Source organism: Electrona antarctica (assembly GCF_951216825.1).
Source record: "Electrona antarctica genome assembly, chromosome: 2".
Taxonomy (NCBI): Eukaryota; Metazoa; Chordata; class Actinopteri; order Myctophiformes; family Myctophidae; genus Electrona; species Electrona antarctica.
Window position 1 is genome coordinate 1,147,147 of NC_136807.1, and position 19,844 is coordinate 1,166,990.

The 19,844-nt window shown below is 43.3% G+C and overlaps 1 protein-coding gene across 2 annotated transcripts; it reads left to right on the forward strand.

Moving 5' to 3' along the window:
* Positions 1-7: 7 nt before the first annotated feature.
* On the forward strand, positions 8-15,115 carry LOC306916660 (solute carrier family 35 member C2-like). 2 transcript variants are annotated; one of them, XM_079494645.1, is made up of 10 exons: positions 8-271; positions 1,248-1,491; positions 2,196-2,356; positions 3,832-3,895; positions 4,612-4,684; positions 6,089-6,257; positions 9,334-9,417; positions 10,589-10,764; positions 11,417-11,546; positions 13,593-15,115. In XM_079494645.1, exons 2-10 carry the CDS (start codon positions 1,381-1,383, stop codon positions 13,624-13,626), a joined length of 1,002 nt encoding a protein of 333 aa, XP_079350771.1. In that variant the 5' UTR covers positions 8-271; positions 1,248-1,380; the 3' UTR covers positions 13,627-15,115. The 2 variants fall into 2 exon arrangements, with proteins under 2 accessions (XP_079350771.1, XP_079350770.1); XM_079494644.1 differs by having other exon boundaries at positions 2,196-2,346.
* Positions 15,116-19,844: the final 4,729 nt, after the last annotated feature.

The window sequence follows — 19,844 nt, forward strand, 5'->3', positions numbered from 1 at the left end:
TGGAAGATGAACGTGGCTCAGGCAGTGTCTTTAAGGATCTATTGTTTGTTCATCATGACCATATAATGATTCATAAGTAGGTGAAACCGCTAATTAACCAGACAGTACTAGTGTACTGTACTGTACTAAGCTCATACACAGTGGATATTTGCTGCATGCACAAAGCTGATGTCAACAGGACTGGCAACGTTTATGGGGCAAAAGTTAGCCGAGATGATAACGGAACCTGCTGCTGTGGAAAGTTCCAACGTCCAACGGCAACGACCATATGGTGAGTTACTGAGTTCATGTTGTTCATCGATCTGACGGCGCCTTAAACTCTGCATGAGAGTCTAAATGAACAGGTTATTTGATTAATAAGTTATTTGATGAATTGAAAATGGTGGACCCTATATTGTAAACAAGTGTAATGCTTTATGGTGTCGCCTGCACTCACAGTTAACAGTTTGTTTTATTGAGTTGTGCTTGAAATGTACTGTAATTCTGCAAACTGTTAATAAATGCAATCAATCAATGAATCAATCAATCAGGATGATTCATATGATGAATTGAACATAAGGTGGACCCTCTTGGAAACAAGTGTAATGCTTTATGGTGTCGTCCACTCACAGTTAACAGTTTTTGTATTGAGTTGTGCTTGAAATGTACTGTAATTCTATTCTGCAAACTGTTAATACATACTTCAATCAATCAATCAATCAAACAGGGCTAAATGTGTCAAAATCAGTGAGCTAACGTAACATTAATTATTCACATTTAATATTATTGACCCACCCTATCCCTTTGATAAGAAATGCCATGTTTAATTGTTCAACTTGTTTGAGTGAAAGAACCTCTCTTTCCCTTCATCTACCTAACCCAATGAATGGACCAGTAAAGGGTCCATTGGGTTCCTTTAGTTCACTCTGAGAGTTACAGATGCATAGCATAGACAGTATACGTACCCCTCTCAAGTCTGCAGGGAGCTCGAACTAGACGGTACAGAGTACCAAAAGATAACGTAAGATTAGATCTTTAAAAAATCCTTCATTCCTAATGCCATTAAGGCACTAAATGATACCATTTCTCGCTAGATTTGCCACTGTGTTGTCCTGCATTTTTGCCATGAAAATAATTGTGTAAGTGTTGTTGTAGCTGTTTGTTTTGTACTGTTGTTGAGACCGAAGACAAATTTTCACCCGTGGACAATAAATGAAACTAACATAATTGACTGTTATTCTCATTTCCACTTCTCCTTTCCATTGCAGCTCCTGAGTAAACAATATGAGTGGTAGCTGGGAGTGTCCCATCTTGTATGGAAATGAAGACATCCTTGTTTGTTTGTGCATCATCAGCTGTCTGGTGTAGACACTAGACAGCTGAACCAGGCAGTCCTGGGTCATGGCGTGTCCTGTGCAGTCCCTGTGCCGGACGCTGCGCACCATCAGCCTGGTCCTCTTCTACTATGTCTTCTCCATAGGCATCACCTTCTATAACAAATGGCTGATGAAGGTGAGATGAAAGTGCTTGTTTAGATGATCAGGAAGCCCCAGATCTTTTATTTGTATAGAGGGTATGCGCATGCTTAAAGTGAATGGCCCATCGAGTGGCAAAGAAACATGCAAAGTGAGTTTAACATTGTTTAATGTTGTTTAATGCAATCAGATAGGATCTTTCTGTTTGGATGTATGGGCTGTGAAGGCCAGAAAGTAGTTTTTTGCCACTCAGTTCCTGCATAACTTCCGGGTTTGGTGATGATGTCACGTGCATACCCTCTATTGTTTACTGTGTGACCTACCAACATGTCATTAAGACATGTGAATCCCTAGACTCCTTCAAAACCGCTCTCAAAGGGCACCTACGGACGGCTGCAATTCGAAACTGGCACCCGTAAAATCTGAATCCTGACCCCCTTTTTCCCCTCACTGTATATGTTTTTTCCCCCTTTTTACTGCCTTTATGATGATTTCCTGTTTTTGGCTATACTGTATAGAAGTGTATATTTGTTTCTAAATGTTATGATGAATTGAAAACGGTGGACCTTCTTGTAAACAAGTGTAATGCTTTATGGTGTCGTCCACTCACAGTTAACATTTTTTGTATTGAGTTGTGCTTGAAATGTACTGTAATTCTGCAAACTGTTAATAAAAACTTCAATCAATCAATCAATCAATAGGGCTATTCGGTCTGAATAAATCATTTTCTGCCTTCCTCAGGGTTTCCACTACCCTCTCTTCATGACCCTGGTTCACCTCACCATCATCTTCTGCCTCTCCACGCTGACGCGGCACTGCATGCAGTGCTGGACGGGGAAGCCCCGTGTCGTCCTCAGCTGGAAGGTGTACATGTACAAGGTGGCGCCCACAGGTGAGGTGAGGTGAGGTGGACGGCACGTCATGACAACCTCATGAAACTCAGGGCGGCTGTGGCTCAGGAGGTAGAGCAGGTCGTCCAATGATCCCTGGGTCGGCGGTTCGAATCCCGGCTCCTCCTGTCCACATGTCGAAGTGTCCTTGGGCAAGACACTGAACCCTACATTGGATCCAATGATCCATTGTATGATCCATGATTGTAAAGCGCACTTGGAAAAGTGCTATAAAAATGCAATTAATTCATTACAAACTCGACCACATGAACGCTAGCGTCCCTATTCCGGGCACGGCATAATAGGCGAACATTAATTGGCCAAAGTTCGCAAGCATGCAGTTAACCCATTCTGGGCGGAAACCCTGTTTTGGTGTTAAGCATTATGTTATACTTTAGCTGTTGAAAATAGCAGATCTACCAGCTCGTAGCTTGTAGATCTGCTATTTTTGAAAGATCGTGAAAATGTGGCACAAACCTTTCAATATATTCTTTCAGATTTCAGATTTGTAACTCAAATCTTTGCTTCTGGAAGGTCCCTGAAACAACATTGTCAGATGGGGGTCGGCGGCCAATTACATATATATTTGGGGGTCCTTGAGAACCACTGACATAGGTTTTTCAGAAAACTGTCAGGATTCATAAAGACATTTGTAGAATCGTCCTCGGGTCTAAATTAATTAAACTACTAGCTGTTGTTGCTTGTAGAGCTAATTTGTTGTTGAGGGAAAACATAATGGGAGACCAGTCACCTGCAGTATGTAGAGTTTGAGTTGAATTGGACCTGGACAAAGTATTGACAGAGGTGGAGCAAAAGGGCTGAAGCAACATTAGTCCGCTCTTATCATGTTCATTGACTAACTGCTCTTCAGTACGCAAAGACGTTGACTAAAGTCCATACACTGACAGACCAACATTATGTCACATTTGCATGTGGCTGACTGGCTGTCGTGCTAGAGTTTTTGCAAAATGTATCTGTCTGTCTATCTATCTGTCTATCTGTCCAGTTGTTATCTGTATACTTAAGTTGACCGGGGTCTATACTTGGCACCCTCCTTTTCCCTTTATATTAAATAGCCATTTAAGCTCTCAATGTGTTGCAAGTGCAACACTTTGAGAGCTTAAATGTTTTGAGCTTGTAGATCATGTATTAAGTTCGTACATTTTTGCTGAAATGTTTCGCCTATTATGATATGCACATAATAGGTGGGCTAGAGTTCATGTGGTTAATTAAAAAAAACTAAATATGATAAACCCCTTCATTTGTACCTCAGTCAAAGCATAGGCTCGTTCTTCAAATGCAGTTCCCTTCAGTATAAACGGTGTGTTGAAACAGTAGGTCTGTGTGTGTGTGTGTGTGTGTGTGTGTGTGTGTGTGTGTGTGTGTGTGTGTGTGTGTGTGTGTGTGTGTGTGTGTGTGTGTGTGTGTGTGTGTGTGTGTGTTCATGCTGTGTGATCAGTTTATCATGTTGTGTTCCTCTTATCCAGCCATGGCCACTGCACTGGATATCGGACTTTCCAACTGGAGCTTTCTTTTCATCACTATCAGTTTGTAAGTTTGTATCTACTTGAATTATTACACAGTAGACACCTTAACTAGTACACATGGGATTTACAGCTAAAAGAAGAGAGGATTTGACAAGATAAGACGATGCTTGTAGCAGAAAATCATGTCCGACACTTGAGATCTTGCTCGCAACCCATAATGTCCTTGTCTGCGCATGTGCGGTGTGCATATGCACATTTTTGGGTGACATTTGAGCAGCTGAGATGAATAACAGTCTAAGTCCACACTAATTATCCATAATGTATGAATTATGGATTAGGGGTCAGGACAGCTAGGCCTTTTCGGGGAGGGGTCAGAATAAATTATGGACTAAGACAAATTGATTTGTGAACAGTGTTTATTGGTGTTTCTGATTGATATACAATACTAGCGCGGCTGTGGCTCAGGAGGTAGAGCAGGTCGTCCAATGATCCCTGGGTCGGCGGTTCGAATCCTGGCTCCTCCTGTCCACATGTCAAAGTGTCCTTGGGCAAGACACTGAACCCTACATTGCCTCCAATGAGTCGGTCGGTGTGAGCTCGCCACCATCGGTGTGTGAATGTGGGAAGTGAGGACGCTGGCGTCGACTGTTCACCGCTTCACCTCCCAATGTATGAATGAATGAACCATTGTAAAGCGCTTTGAGCACTTGGAAAAGCGCTATAAAAATGCAATTAATTTATTACTATAACGTACATGCTCTTTTTGTTTTGTGACTGAAGGTACACCATGACCAAGTCTACAGCTGTGCTCTTCATCCTCTTCTTCTCCCTCGTCTTCAAACTGGAGGAGCCAGTGAGTGACCAACCCCCTAATAAATCACATTATATTTGATTGAATATGTGTTCGATCCTCGACTCTTCCAGGCTTTGTGTCACCTCTTTAAGTGTCCCTGAGAAAGGTGTCCCAATTCTGGGCATGTAATTATAGGCAAAAATACCAATTCCAAAGATTTTGGAAATGAGAAAACATTTGTGGATAAGAGGATTAACCCCTAACCACCCCACAAAAGCGCAACAGGTGTATTTTTTAGGCGGAAGGAGGGGGTTTGCATCGCTGTTTCCCATCACAAAATAAATCAGATTTTTTATTATTGGTGAAAATATTGTGGAACATACAAGTTCATTATACTTACATGTTTTGTTCAGCAAAATAATCTTAAAAAATTAACCCTGCTAGTATTATTTTTCTAAATGTAAATGCAAACGCTCAAAGCTAAATTCAAACACAATTTACACCACAACCAACTACACCACGGTTGCATGACTTCAACATCACCACCACACATGGTTGTGTGTTCAGTGGGATGATGTATAAAGCATACTGTACTTCAAACCCAAACCGAACAAGTTCTCTGAGCACAAATACAGATGAACCAATCAGGTTTTCCCTTTTGAGAAACATACCTGTTCAAATTAATTATTTTATGCAAATCCGCTCGCTTGACTCTTGGCAACGTTTGAGTGAAATGCATCAGCTGGGTTACAACTTGTTTCCTGCTCTCTGAAAATCTACTGTGGAAGTTTGCAAATGGTTCAGATGTGCTTTTGTCAATTGCAAAAAAGATGCTATTCAAAACATCCCCTAATCTTTATTTTCTCTCTTCATCCTCCCCTCCTCTTCTCTGCCTCCACGCCCCACTAGAATCCATTCCTGATTGTGGTGGTGTTGTTGATCGCCAGTGGCCTGTTCATGTTCACCTCCTCTTCTCTGTCTCCAACCCCCCACTAGAACCCATTCCTGATTGTGGTGGTGTTGTTGATCGCCAGTGGCCTGTTCATGTTCACCTCCTCTTCTCTGCCCCACTAGAACCCATTCCTGATTGTGGTGGTGTTGTTGATCGCCAGTGGCCTGTTCATGTTCACCTCCTCTTCTCTGCCCCACTAGAATCCATTCCTGATTGTGGTGGTGTTGTTGATCGCCAGTGGCCTGTTCATGTTCACCTCCTCTTCTCTGCCCCACTAGAATCCATTCCTGATTGTGGTGGTGTTGTTGATCGCCAGTGGCCTGTTCATGTTCACCTCCTCTTCTCTGCCCCACTAGAACCCATTCCTGATTGTGGTGGTGTTGTTGATCGCCAGTGGCCTGTTCATGTTCACCTCCTCTTCTCTGCCCCACTAGAATCCATTCCTGATTGTGGTGGTGTTGTTGATCGCCAGTGGCCTGTTCATGTTCACCTCCTCTTCTCTGCCCCACTAGAATCCATTCCTGATCGTGGTGGTGTTGTTGATCGCCAGTGGCCTGTTCATGTTCACCTTCGAGTCGACCCAGTTCAACCTGGAGGGTTTCATCATGGTGCTGCTGGCCTCCTTCATAGGAGGGATCCGTTGGACCCTCACGCAGATCCTCATGCAGAAAGCAGAACTAGGTCAGTAGAGACCAGTGTTAATTGTTTTCATTGACTAAAACTATGACGAAAAACCTTTGTTGCGTATAGTACCTTTTTTCACTGACGAAAACTAAATGGAAACTAAATGAAAACTTAAGCTATGGTGACTAAAACTATGACTAAATATACTGTCGATTTTCTTGTCAACAAATAAAAACTAGACTAAAATGTTAGGAAGGGACTAGTGGACAAGAGATCCAGTATAAGTCATTTTTGCACTTGGTTGCATGCTGAAAATAGCAGATCTACAAGCTCGCTTGTGAGCTTGTAAATCAGCTATTTTCAGCAAGTGTAATATCAGCCATTACGACGGCATCAAGGTCCGCCAAAATACATTTTAGTCTAATTAACTAAATTAACTGTAGATTTAGTCGACAAAAATCTTATGATATTTAGTCGACTACTAGACTAGACTAACACTAAAACATTCCAGGTGACTAAAACTAAATTATGGTTTCAAGAGACTACGACTAAAACTAAAATAGAAATTTTCTGCCAAAAACAACACTGGTAGAGACGAGTCAATGCTCACTTGTATAATCGGCATCGGCAATGTGTGTAAGGGGCCTCGAAGGGTAAAAGAATATTTTACATGTACTAGTTCAGATTGGAATATTTTGCTGTATAACATTCACAGAACATTAGAAACATAATTTCCCTTGAGTGGTTGAATTCAAAACCTCCCCATTGCAACGCATTGATGTTCTCTGTTGTATTAGTCACCACAGCATGCCATGAGTTATAGGCTTAGTTATAAAACTATTATCCCCAGATTGAACGAAGGGAACAGACATGGCATTGTCTTTCTCTCTCTCTCTCATCCTATTTCCTAGGCCTCACTCAGACCTTTACTGCATTGCTGTATGCTTGTTGGATGAATGTTGTGTAGTGTCATGGCCGCCCCAATGCATTTCCAATGGAAGTCACATGGTTTGTAGTCCACATTTTGGACTACAAGCTGTTGTATGGCTTTCGGCTGTGTTTCGACTGCGCCCCTCCCCCTCATACAACACAAATGTTGTGTCAAACCATGTGACTCCCATTGGAAATGCATTGGGGCGGCCATGACACTACACAACATTCATCCAACAAGCATACAGCAATGCAGTAAAGGTCTGAGTGAGGCCTTAGTTATAAAACTATTATCCCCAGATTGAGCGAAGGGAACAGAAATGGTATTGTCTTCTTTCTCTCTCTCTCACTCAAACTATTTCCTAGCCTGCGTTCCATTCCAGCCTGATTGGCTGCGTTCCTTCCGCGGAAATGAAATGTCACTTGACTTGCGAAGTGACATTTCAGACCTGGAGCGCAGCAAATCAGCAGTGGTGGGGAAAAAGTACTCAATTGTTTTACTTAAGTAAAAGTACCAATACTGCAATTTTAGAACTACTTCGTTACAAGTAAAAGTACGGAATTGAAAATGTACTTGAGTGAAAGTACAAAAGTATCGACATCAAAATGTACTTATAGTACTAAAAGTAAAAGTGTTCATATTGCAGAATGTCCCATTTCACAAATTCAAAATGTGTAGAAAATCTATTGAAAATAGCCGATCTACAAGCTCACAATGCGTCGCAACGCGACGCATTGTGAGCTTGTAGATCGACCATTTTCAAATGGCCGAAATGTATATGGTTATGTATAGTGGTTAATGTATGTTTTCTAATCAAAATTAAAATCGCCAAAGTAACTAGTAACTAAAGTTTTCAAATAATTGTAGTGAAGTAAAAGTACAAATTTTGGCTTCGAGATGTAGTGGAGTAGAAGTAAAAAGTATTGGAAATTGGAAATACTCAAGTAAAGTACAAATACCTCAAAATTGTACTTAAGTACTGTACTTAACCCATTTTGGGTGGGAACCCCTTTTGGTGTTAGCATTATGTTATGCTTTAGCTATTGAAAAATAGCAGATCTACAAGCTCATAGCGCGCCACTCGGTGGCGCGCTACGAGCTTGTAGGTCTGCTATTTTTGAAAAATCGACTGACATAGAAACATAGCTTTTTCAGAAAACTGTCAGGATGTAGAAGACATTTATAGAATCTGATCTCAGGTCAAAATGGGTTAAGTAAAAGCACTTAGTTACTTTCCACCACTGCCTATTTTGACCCCCGTTCCATTCCCTCCATCCAGGCCTCCAGAACCCCATAGACACCATGTACCATCTACAGCCTCTCATGTTCTGTTCCATTCCCTCCATCCAGGCCTCCAGAACCCCATAGACACCATGTACCATCTACAGCCTCTCATGTTCTGTTCTATTCCCTCCATCCAGGCCTCCAGAACCCCATAGACACCATGTACCATCTACAGCCTCTCATGTTCTGTTCTATTCCCTCCATCCAGGCCTCCAGAACCCCATAGACACCATGTACCATCTACAGCCTCTCATGTTCTGTTCTATTCCCTCCATCCAGGCCTCCAGAACCCCATAGACACCATGTACCATCTACAGCCTCTCATGTTCTGTTCTATTCCCTCCATCCAGGCCTCCAGAACCCCATAGACACCATGTACCATCTACAGCCTCTCATGTTCTGTTCTATTCCCTCCATCCAGGCCTCCAGAACCCCATAGACACCATGTACCATCTACAGCCTCTCATGTTCTGTTCCATTCCCTCCATCCAGGCCTCCAGAACCCCATAGACACCATGTACCATCTACAGCCTCTCATGTTCTGTTCTATTCCCTCCATCCAGGCCTCCAGAACCCCATAGACACCATGTACCATCTACAGCCTCTCATGTTCTGTTCTATTCCCTCCATCCAGGCCTCCAGAACCCCATAGACACCATGTACCATCTACAGCCTCTCATGTTCTGTTCCATTCCCTCCATCCAGGCCTCCAGAACCCCATAGACACCATGTACCATCTACAGCCTCTCATGTTCTGTTCCATTCCCTCCATCCAGGCCTCCAGAACCCCATAGACACCATGTACCATCTACAGCCTCTCATGTTCTGTTCTATTCCCTCCATCCAGGCCTCCAGAACCCCATAGACACCATGTACCATCTACAGCCTCTCATGTTCTGTTCTATTCCCTCCATCCAGGCCTCCAGAACCCCATAGACACCATGTACCATCTACAGCCTCTCATGTTCTTGGGCCTCTTCCCTCTCTTCTTGTTCAACGAAGGTGAGATCAGACACACTTTGGCTGCATTTGATCAATCTTTAGCTTCTTGTGAGATACAGGTCTTTTATTTTGATTTTATTTGATTGATTTTATTGTAGTGATAGAAGCACAGAGCTGCTTAATTCCGACATACAAGTCAGCCATCACTGAGGATCATAAACGCAAGAAAGCCTTTCGGATCATTTTCCATTGTTGTCCTCAACATAAAAAAAACACTAAAACAACATGGCAAAACAACACAAAAGCAATACATAACTATACAGACTAGGGATGTTAATAGTTCATCGATTAATCGCCGTCAAGAAATGAATCAATTCAACTTAACAATTAACAATAATCGCAAATTCTGTGGTTCTATCATTGGGCGGTTTTCTGTGAATGTAATGCTGTTTGCGAGCACGCATGGCCGAGGAACGCACATGTGGGCAGGTTTTTTTAAAAAGCCCCCCCGATCCCAACAGCCTTTACTGCATGTCACTCCCCCAGCTCCCCCAATACATTTTACATTTTACTCCTCATACAAAGATGCCTTTGCCTGGCCCTGTATCTCAAATGGAATATTTGATTAAGGGATATAATATGCCTGTTTAATTATTTCCGTATATCAGTAAAATGTAGATTTTAGATATTAGACATTGAGGGAAATTAAGATCTGATTATTTTTTTAAACGCCGCTTATCAACTAACCGGTTAATCGATCGATAAGGTTATCAAAACTTATCAATTAATGAATTAATCGTTAAATCACATCCCTAATACAGACAAATATCAATACACTACAAAACGTCATGAGTTGTGTAGTCATTGCATCATGAAATCGATTAAATATACTCTCACTCACACTATTTTTGGGGCACAACCCTGCACTCTTTAGCTAGTGGAGATGTGGTGTAACGACATGGATTTCTAAACAAATTTGTTCAACGCAAAATGCTGTGTTCAAGTTCAGGAGACTTAGAGGAAAAAACAGCAATTCTCCTGAATGGTGCCTTCCGGCATGGCATGGAAAGGAGAGGAGGGCATTTGCATTTCTTTAGCCATAGTAAATCGTGGTCTGGAGAGGGCACTTGTTTTACAGACGGGGTAAAAGGGCAGGGGCTGAAGCCCCCTTTGACGTCTATGTGTGCACGTCCCTGATTTCCACCCTGTGTGTCTTCCCTTCCCGCCACAGGGCTGAGCCTCAGCAGTTCAGAGAAGCTGTTCCGTGTCACCCATCTCTCCCCTCTCATGTCCTCGCTGCTCACTCTGAGCGCCGGTGGCGGGCTGGCCTTCGGACTCGGCTTCTCAGAGTTCCTGCTCGTGTCCCGAACGTCCAGCCTCACTCTCTCCATAGCAGGGATCTTCAAGGTGATGTGCTTTATGTTGTCTTTCTATCTGTGTGTGTTGTCCTTGTTCACCGCAAAGTAGCAACCTTGACTTGACTAGCAACATACATGAGAATCAGGTTGATGAAATAAATGGTGACCAGGCAGAGACTGTATGGGCATGCCAAGGCTGGTGCTTGCCCTTGAAATGCATCATGGGAGTTGGCAAATGGTGCATTTATATAGCGCCTTTATCCAAGGCGCTTTACATAGATTGTGCATCAATTCACCCATTCACACACACATTCATACACCGATGGTGGTGGAAACCATGCAAGGCACCAACCAGCACATCAGGAGCAATTAGGGGTTCAGAGTCTTGCTCAAGGACACTTCGACACTAACTCTGGGGGAGCCCACAGGGTTCGAACTGGCAACCTTGCGGTTACCATCCGGCCACTCTACCCCTGAGCCACCGCCCACCGCCGCCCCGAATTGAACATGGAGAACAGTTGAAATTGACAGAGAAGTGAATTGTTGCTGTCAGTATGGGTTGTCAGCAATTTTTGCATGATAACCATCAACAAATTACTGAAATGTAAATCAGCAGCAGTGTGATATGGTCCTGTTATTTTGTACATTGATCTCTCCTAATTCTACTTGACTTACCTTCTCTGGTTTCCTTCTCACTACAGGAGGTCTGTACTCTGCTGTTAGCAGCACAGTTCATGGGGGACAGGATGACTGGTCTCAACTGGCTGGGTTTTGCAGTGTGCCTGTCTGGCATCTCCGTGCACATCGGCATCAAGACTTACTACAACAAAAGTAAGACTGCTATTCTGTTGCTCAATTGGTGCTAGACGTTTCTCTAGCTCTGATGTCTCTACTTTTTTTCCAACAGCTCAGACAAAACTTTTCTTTTTTTTTCAATCATATTTCTTTTGATTTTTACATTAAATGTAAAAATCAAAAGAAATATGATTGGAAAAAAAAGAAAGTTATCATATTATGACAAAGACAAAACAGAAAAACGACAGACAGCTCAGCTCAGACACGTAGCGGAACAAAGGACACCGATATACACACATACCTACAGACAAAACTAATCTAATAGACATATGTATTCTTATGAATGAATGATAAAAGGACGAAACGCCTAATGCCAACTTGCCTCGTAGTTGGATACTCCTTGCATATAGAAATGTATTATTAGTTACACCCCCATCAGTCCTGATGCATTCTGTCAATGGTCTCGCTCCATTTGGCCACCTTACCATCGCACACACGCACGCGCACACGCACGCGCACACACACACACACACGCACACACTTCATCTCTCTGTCCCATTCTGTCTGACCACAAGCACATCTCTTAAACCAACATTGTTTTTATGAAGCATGTTGTTCATAGAACAACAGTTTATTCATAGAAATGAGAGCTCTTGCACCGTCATGACAGTATTGTGAATAAATAAGACACTTTTTTACCCGATTCCAGCTGTGGTAAAACATTACCTGTAACCAGTAAGGAGGTAAGGAGTTGTGAGATTGTGAAAATAAAATCAGTGCATATTCCCAATTTCCCACAGGACGCCAATTTGACTGTCTTACATGTGAGTGGGAAAGGGGGATTTGTGTGCTGGATTACGTATCTGAAGCAAATTTGCTTTTTGTATTGTACAAAAATCAACCAGGCCACTAGGGATGCACCGAAAAGGAAATTCTTGGCCGAAACCGAATATTCTGAATATGATTAATATTATATATCTTTTTTCCTACCATTGCTGTCATGGCCGTACCTTAAAGCTACCTGATTTATGGCAAAATAAATGGTTATGGCAAAACTTTACTTAAATAATAATCGCTATTATGGGTCCATAAAACATTTATTCATCTCTTTTGAATGCATTAATTGCATACACTATTCAGTGATATATTTTCTGCCTATTCGGGCCGAAACCGAATAGGCCGAAAATGCATTTTTAGCCATTTTCTGCCGAATATTTTCTGCGGCTGAATATTCGGTGCATCACTAGGCCACGGTATGCTTTGGAAAATCAATAACAGGGGTCCTTGAGGGAGTTCCAGGGGGTCCCCAGCTAAATGATTGTTTGGAACCAAATGGACCCTTATGGGTCTGTAACTCAGAGAGTGTACAAATGGACCCTAACGGTTCCATTTGTACACTCTCTGAGTTAAATTAACATTGATTTTACAATATAATTTGGGTGTCCCAGAGATAGAAATGCCATTAAATCAGCGTCCGTAGACTAATGCATGTCAAACTGGGGGTCCTTGAAATTAAATGGGTTGAGAATCACTGCTAGAGCCGTAACAATCTTCTCTTATGGGGGTCCCTCCCTGGCATACCATTTTCACATGGGGGTCCTCGGGCTAATTAGTGTCAATTTGGGGGTCCCTTGACTAAAGAAAAGATGACGCACAGCTCGTAGTCACGATGCTAGTAATAAACCAATAAACCAACGTTTCGGCAGCAGGTTGCCTTCCTCAGGGTATAATTTGGGGGTCCTTGACATGAAAAGGTTTGGGAACAACTGTCTTAGGGCATCCCATTAATCTCCAATCTTTATGTGATGGTTTTTGCCCTGGGCCGTGGCTCAGCGGTCCAGGCACCTTGGCCGGTAGCTCCGAGTCTGGCAGTGTGCCGAGGGTTCGACTCCCGATCCCGACGGCCTTTATTACTGCATGTCACTCCCCCATTTCCTGTCAGCCTACTGTCTGTCTCTCTATAAAAAAATATAAAATAAAGGTGAAAGCCGCAAAAAAACAAAACAAAAAAACATAATGGTTTTCCTGTGTTTTCAGACAAGGGCCCCACGTTGCGACTGACGTTTTTTCCTGTGTTTTCAGACAAGGGCCCCACGTTGAGACAGATCAGCAGTAAGAGCCCAGAGCTGGAGCTGGAGCTGCCGCTGCTGAGGCAGAACGGAGACGAGGGCGAGGACACGGCCGCAGAGGACGAAGACGAGGAAATCACTTTACATTGACATCATCATCACGTGATGACCGGGAAATAGAAACAGGCTGCTGCTACTGTCTGCTACTGCTTTCAGCTACACGTAATCGTTCATAGCGTTGCATCGATGCAGTATTAACTCTATAATTGCTGCTAGCTGGTTAGCATAAACCCCAGCTCCAGGGCCCATCGCATACGTTCACTTTGAATAGACGGTGTTTGCCCGCCCCTCCCCCCCACACACACACTTCGCTACACACTTCGGAACACACACAAGCTCCTTACCTCTCGTCAGAAGCTTTAACATGGCGCCAGCATCGCGGTACAAAGGCACAAATTAAAACCAAAATGTGGATGGCAGAAAACCCACCAAGGACAGAGATTTTAGAAGAAGAGTTATGACTGTTTGAAAATCTTCCCTTCCACTGCTGTGCACTGAGAATATACAGTATATGCAATCCCATAGTTGGAACGGTGGGGCGTTGCTATGGGAACCGGACCAATGTTAAAGGCTTCCGTAGGCATCAACCATTATATAGACGGAGTCCACGTTGTAGTACGTATATATACGGACTTGGGATATGACGCCACCTAGCGCCGACGTACGTATATATATACGGACTTGGGAAAGAAAGAGTTAAGTCGGGTCAAGGAGAGGAAGGATTTTACAACCTTGAAAACAAAGCCTTTATTGTTTTGTTGAACACAGCAGCAGCGCCAACGGGAACAGGAACTTCCAACTTCTCTTTTCTACCACGTTGGACCACATCCTAATGCTCTGGACATTCTGGACCACATCCTAATGCTCTGGACATTCTGTGAGCCCACTTGAACTATGTAGACTGTTTGACCATGAGTTAGGACCTAAAGTTAATGTATGATCTATTGCCTTAGGGGGGGATTCAATAATGTAGCTACAGATATGTGTCAACTAAGTATCATGTATTGCAGTAATAGGGACATTTTTTTATTTTTTAGTATATCATTCTTCTACACCAGAAATCTTTCCTTCACTTTCCTGCAAATGAATGTTTTGCATTGTTTGCATTCTTTGTAACCTGGGGCCACACGCTGCCTGCAAGCTGCTAACCAAGATTCAGGTATTCAGTATTTTAGCCGTGACGTGAGCGCCCCCTCCAGAGATACTTCCGGGTCCTACTTTTGTGTCGCTTTTGTGTCCCCATAGAGTTATACTGTGTCCCTCCGTCGGACCAAATCTGAGACTAAGGCGCGATTCATACTCCTATTTTAGAGCTGGTTCGTCGCTGTAGAGCCTACAATGTAAATCCTCCATTAAAGATCGTATTAATGCAAACTAGATTGAACATACTCAACCCTGCACACATTCTAAATATACAGAACATTAATAATTCTAATCGAGTTGGAAGCATTAAGACCCATATGGGACTTTTTCAGAAAGGAAGCCATTGAGGGTTTAAACTATTTTAACCCTCAATGGTTTCCTTTCTGAAAAATCATGTCATTGTAAAAAATATTCACGCGTTTAGATATTGCTATTTACAGTGAGAAGCGGACGGGAGCTGGTGCCACTTGAACCTGGACGTAACGTAGGACTACAAAATGATGTCGGACTTAAATACCGAATAGGCTTTCCCCCGCAGTCTAAAGCCTTTTTCTCAGCAATTCTAGACAATGTCTGGAGAATCGTGTCCAAACATTGCCCAGAGTTGTCCTCTCATACATGGCACAAAACGGGAGATTGTCCTCACCTAGTGAAAATGCTCTTTTATATGTGAGCGGTTGTGCGTGGCTCGGATTATATCTCAATGACAAGAGTCACAAGACATAGCCAGGTTGTAGTTTGGTCATGAACAATAATCAAATTTAACATGAATCTCGTCGTCTCTCTGGGTTAGACATTTTTTTATGTACAGTATGTTATGGCGTCTTTGTGCAAATACGCCCACATGCTCGCTATGAATTCTGTGGACAATGACCTGCTCTGTGGGCTCAATAATCGGACATTATACCGACCTTGTACTAGAGAGCTGACAGCGATAAGTCTGTTGGATGTCTAGTCCAACTCATTCAGACATTTATTGCTTTGTCACATACAGCTCCTCTGGATAAAATCTAGATAGGTTCAGAGGTCATGATTGATGCAGTAAGTATCTGCCCGAGACAAATACGCAAATGATATTCAAAACCTTGAGGTTCCCTTTAAGTGATTTATAAGAGCAGTGTTAAGCCACCTCCACTGATGAGGAGCTCTTCCTACAAAACGTGTTATTACCTAGACAATCACATCCTTGAAGTATTCAGGACAGCTATGATGCATTTTTGGCATTCACTTTAACTACAAAAATTACAATTTAGGCATTTAGCACTAGCAGACGCTCTTAATCCAGAGCGATTTACAGTAAAGCGAGAACAACACATGGTAATACATCAAATACAGGTGGGTTTTCAGACTACGGCGGAAGATTGGGAGTGAGTCAAAATTACACGAATTCCCTCACATGGAATGGAATTCATTCAATCGATTAGACTCGTGTGAAGTAACTACCTACCGGTATATGTTTCCTCCACCAGTGCATCTGCTTAGCTACTAAAAGTTAATCAACATTGTACTGTAACTAACTGTGTGAAAAGAGGAGTTAACGGGCAATTATGGGCACTAGATTTGCCCGTAAACCTCAAGTTTAGCAGCATATACAGTTAATATACGGTAATATACAGGTGTTATGGTACAATTCGGGAGTTTACCGGAGTTTGTTGGAAAGTTTAACGGGAGTTTCCTGTAATATACACATCCATATTCCATGCTTTTTGCGCAGATAAGTGGATGGACCTAGTGAACTACTTAAAAGTGTGATAGATATTCTTTTAATCCATTTTGGGCGGGAACCCTTTTTGGTGTTTTAAGCATTACGTTTTACTTTAGCTTTTGAAAAATAGCAGATCTACAAGCTCATAGCGCGCCACCGAGTGGCGCGCTACGAGCTTGTAGGTCTGCTATTTTTGAAAAATCGAAGAACGACTGACATAGAAACATAGCTTTTTCAGAAAACTGTCAGGATGTAGAAGACATTTTTAGAATCTGATCTCAGGTCAAAATGGGTTAAAATAAGTAATTAAATATTCTGTATTTGCAGTATTCTGTGAGATAGGCCAGGAGGACAGAAGGATGCCGGCTGTGACTGCATGGAGGCCTATGTGCACTACTTGCACATTGGAGGAGTCTAGAGGGAATGAAAGATTTAATTTAAATTCAATTAGACGGAAAGCTAATGTTATAGTAGGATGTCATGGTAAAAAAAAGGTGGTTAGGGGGACTTGTCTTGAGGACGTTTCCCCTTCTGACTTGATGGGAAATGAATGGCTAACAATTTAAAACTTGAATTATGTGTATCTTCTTTTTTTGATATGACCAAGCCTCAATGTGCCTTGTTTACTTGACCACAGGGGACCACTCATGATCAAGAACACATTTTACACAACTGTTATGAATTGTGAATGAATTATCATTAAACTGTTTTAAGCAGTTTAAATGAACTGTTTTTGAATGTTTTAGATTTTTCGAGCGAGATGTACTTATTTAAAATGCAAGCGTGGTGATGAATAAAGTGGAAGACGAGAATTTTGCATCATCCATTTATTTTTATTGTCATGTGTCAAGTCCACATTCAAGATGGCCTACATTGTTGACAATGTTTTTGCAATGAGAATGCACATTCGGATTTTTTTAAGGCATACAAACTAGTAGTACTAATTCTATTATTTGTGTTCAGTTCAGTTGCTGCGAGAGTGAGGTCTATAGCCAACACCAACTCTGGGATTCCCGGATCGCTGCCCTCCACAATGTCCTCTCCAACATCAGGTTCTTGAGCTCTGCAGTGTTGTCAGCCAAGCTGTCGCACCGCAGCACGTCTACAATAGGTGGTACGCTTCTTTCCCCTCCTGGCTTTGCCCTGCAGGGTTGGCTCCCATAGGGTCAATTTACTTGCCTCAAGTTCTGGGTGCCTGAAGCAGTGCCCTGCCAGCCTCTAGTTCTGGGTGCCTGAAGCAGTGCCCTGCCAGCCTCTAGTTCTGGGTGCCTGACGCAGTGCCCTGCCAGCCTCTAGTTCTGGGTGCCTGACGCAGTGCCCTCTCTGCCAGCCTCTAGTTCTGGGTGCCTGAAGCAGTGCCCTGCCAGCCTCTAGTTCTGGGTGCCTGACACAGTGCCCTCTCTGCCAGCCTCTAGTTCTGGGTGCCTGAAGCAGTGCCCTGCCAGCCTCTAGTTCTGGGTGCCTGACACAGTGCCCTGCCAGGCTCTAGTTCTGGGTGCCTGAAGCAGTGCCCTGTCAGCCTCTAGTTCTGGGTGCCTGACGCAGTGCTAGCCTCTAGTTCTGGGTGCCTGACACAGTGCCCTCTCTGCCAGCCTCTAGTTCTGGGTGCCTGAAGCAGTGCCCTGCCAGCCTCTAGTTCTGGGTGCCTGACACAGTGCCCTGCCAGGCTCTAGTTCTGGGTGCCTGAAGCAGTGCCCTGTCAGCCTCTAGTTCTGGGTGCCTGACGCAGTGCTAGCCTCTAGTTCTGGGTGCCTGACGCAGTGCCCTGCCAGCCTCTAGTTCTGGGTGCCTGAAGCAGTGCCCTGTCAGCCTCTAGTTCTGGGTGCCTGAAGCAGTGCCCTGCCAGCCTCTAGTTCTGGGTGCCTGACGCAGTGCCCTGCCAGCCTCTAGTTCTGGGTGCCTGACGCAGTGCCCTGCCAGCCTCTAGTTCTGGGTGCCTGACACAGTGCCCTGTCAGCCTCTAGTTCTGGGTGCCTGACACAGTGCCCTGTCAGGCTCTAAATCTGGGTGCCTGAAGCAGTGCCCTGCCAGCCTCTAGTTCTGGGTGCCTGAAGCAGTGCCCTGCCAGCCTCTAGTTCTGGGTGCCTGAAGCAGTGCCCTGCCAGCCTCTAGTTCTGGGTGCCTGAAGCAGTGCCCTGCCAGCCTCATCCTTCATCCTCAGCATTTGTGTATAGTTTACAATACGTTTCATGTGTCCATGCGTCCTGTTGCCATGTTGAGCTACCTCCTCAATCAGATTACGTTTGTGTTTGTTGTTCCTTATTAGATTGACCTAAGAGTTGACTATAATTGGGAAAGCTCTGATCGTCATAATTGAATATATTTAGCAGATTAACTCGTCATGTGGCCTTACTCCTGGAAGCACACTTCTAGTCACTTATGGTGGGGCCGTCCGTGTAGGTTCTCTTACCATTTAGACCTGAGGACGAAATTTAAAAAATGTCTTCTAAATCATGACAATTTTCTGAAAAACCTCTGTTTTTCAGAAAATGTTTCTATATCAGTGGTTCTCAATATTTCATGTCAAGGACCCCACAAATTATATGTATTTGGTCGCCGACCCCCATCTGAAAATGTGTTGTTCCAGGGGCTATGAGCTTGTAGATCTGCTATTTTTCAATAGCTAAAGTATAACATAATGCTTAAAACACCAAATGGGGTTCCCGCCCAGAATGGGTTTAAACCTGTGCCCAACCCAGAGGGAACATGGGGATGTCGTTATTATTTTTGCAATATGCTCTTATTAACCATGCAGTCCTTGTCATTTCATAATGTTAAATTGAAACAAATGTAAAGATGTAGATGATCGATCCAACTCACTTCATCTTTCATCATGTCTCCAGTCCTTAGAAACATCACTGATTTCTGCTCCCACCAATCACAAGTTCCTCTAACATCCTTGCAGCATAGTAGCCTATATGGGCATTTCATCCTACTATAAATGGTGTGTGTGTGTGTGTGTGTGTGTGTGTGTGTGTGTGTGTGTGTGTGTGTGTGTGTGTGTGTGTGTGTGTGTGTGTGTGTGTGTGTGTGTGTGTGTGTGTGTGTGTGTGTGTGTGTGTGTGTGTGTGTGTGTGTGTGTGTGTGTGTGTCCACGTAACTCAAAAACCCTTCGCCCCACTGACTTCAGATGTCACACACGTCACGTGTTCCACACCTCACCACACGGAGTACAGTGCCCGGCCTTGAGTAAATATAGGTCCTCCATTGTATTTGTATTTTAATATCTTCACACATTGCACAGACTGAACAGTAGGCTACAGATACAGTGCACATGCACTTGTCTTAAAATATTTATTTATAATTCATGGCTGCCATATTGGTATGAAATAGTAGGGCACCGGCACACAGGTAATA

Excerpts from the sequence above, each read along its gene's own strand:
- LOC306916660 (XM_079494644.1), top strand. The coding sequence starts at position 1,381 with ATGGCGTGTCCTGTGCAGTCCCTGTGCCGGACGCTGCGCACCATCAGC. Across the intron at positions 9,418-10,588 it reads TCTCTTCTTGTTCAACGAAG|GGCTGAGCCTCAGCAGTTCA; the intron begins GTGAGATCAGAC and ends TTCCCGCCACAG. Across the intron at positions 11,547-13,592 it reads CAAGACTTACTACAACAAAA|ACAAGGGCCCCACGTTGAGA; the intron begins GTAAGACTGCTA and ends CTGTGTTTTCAG.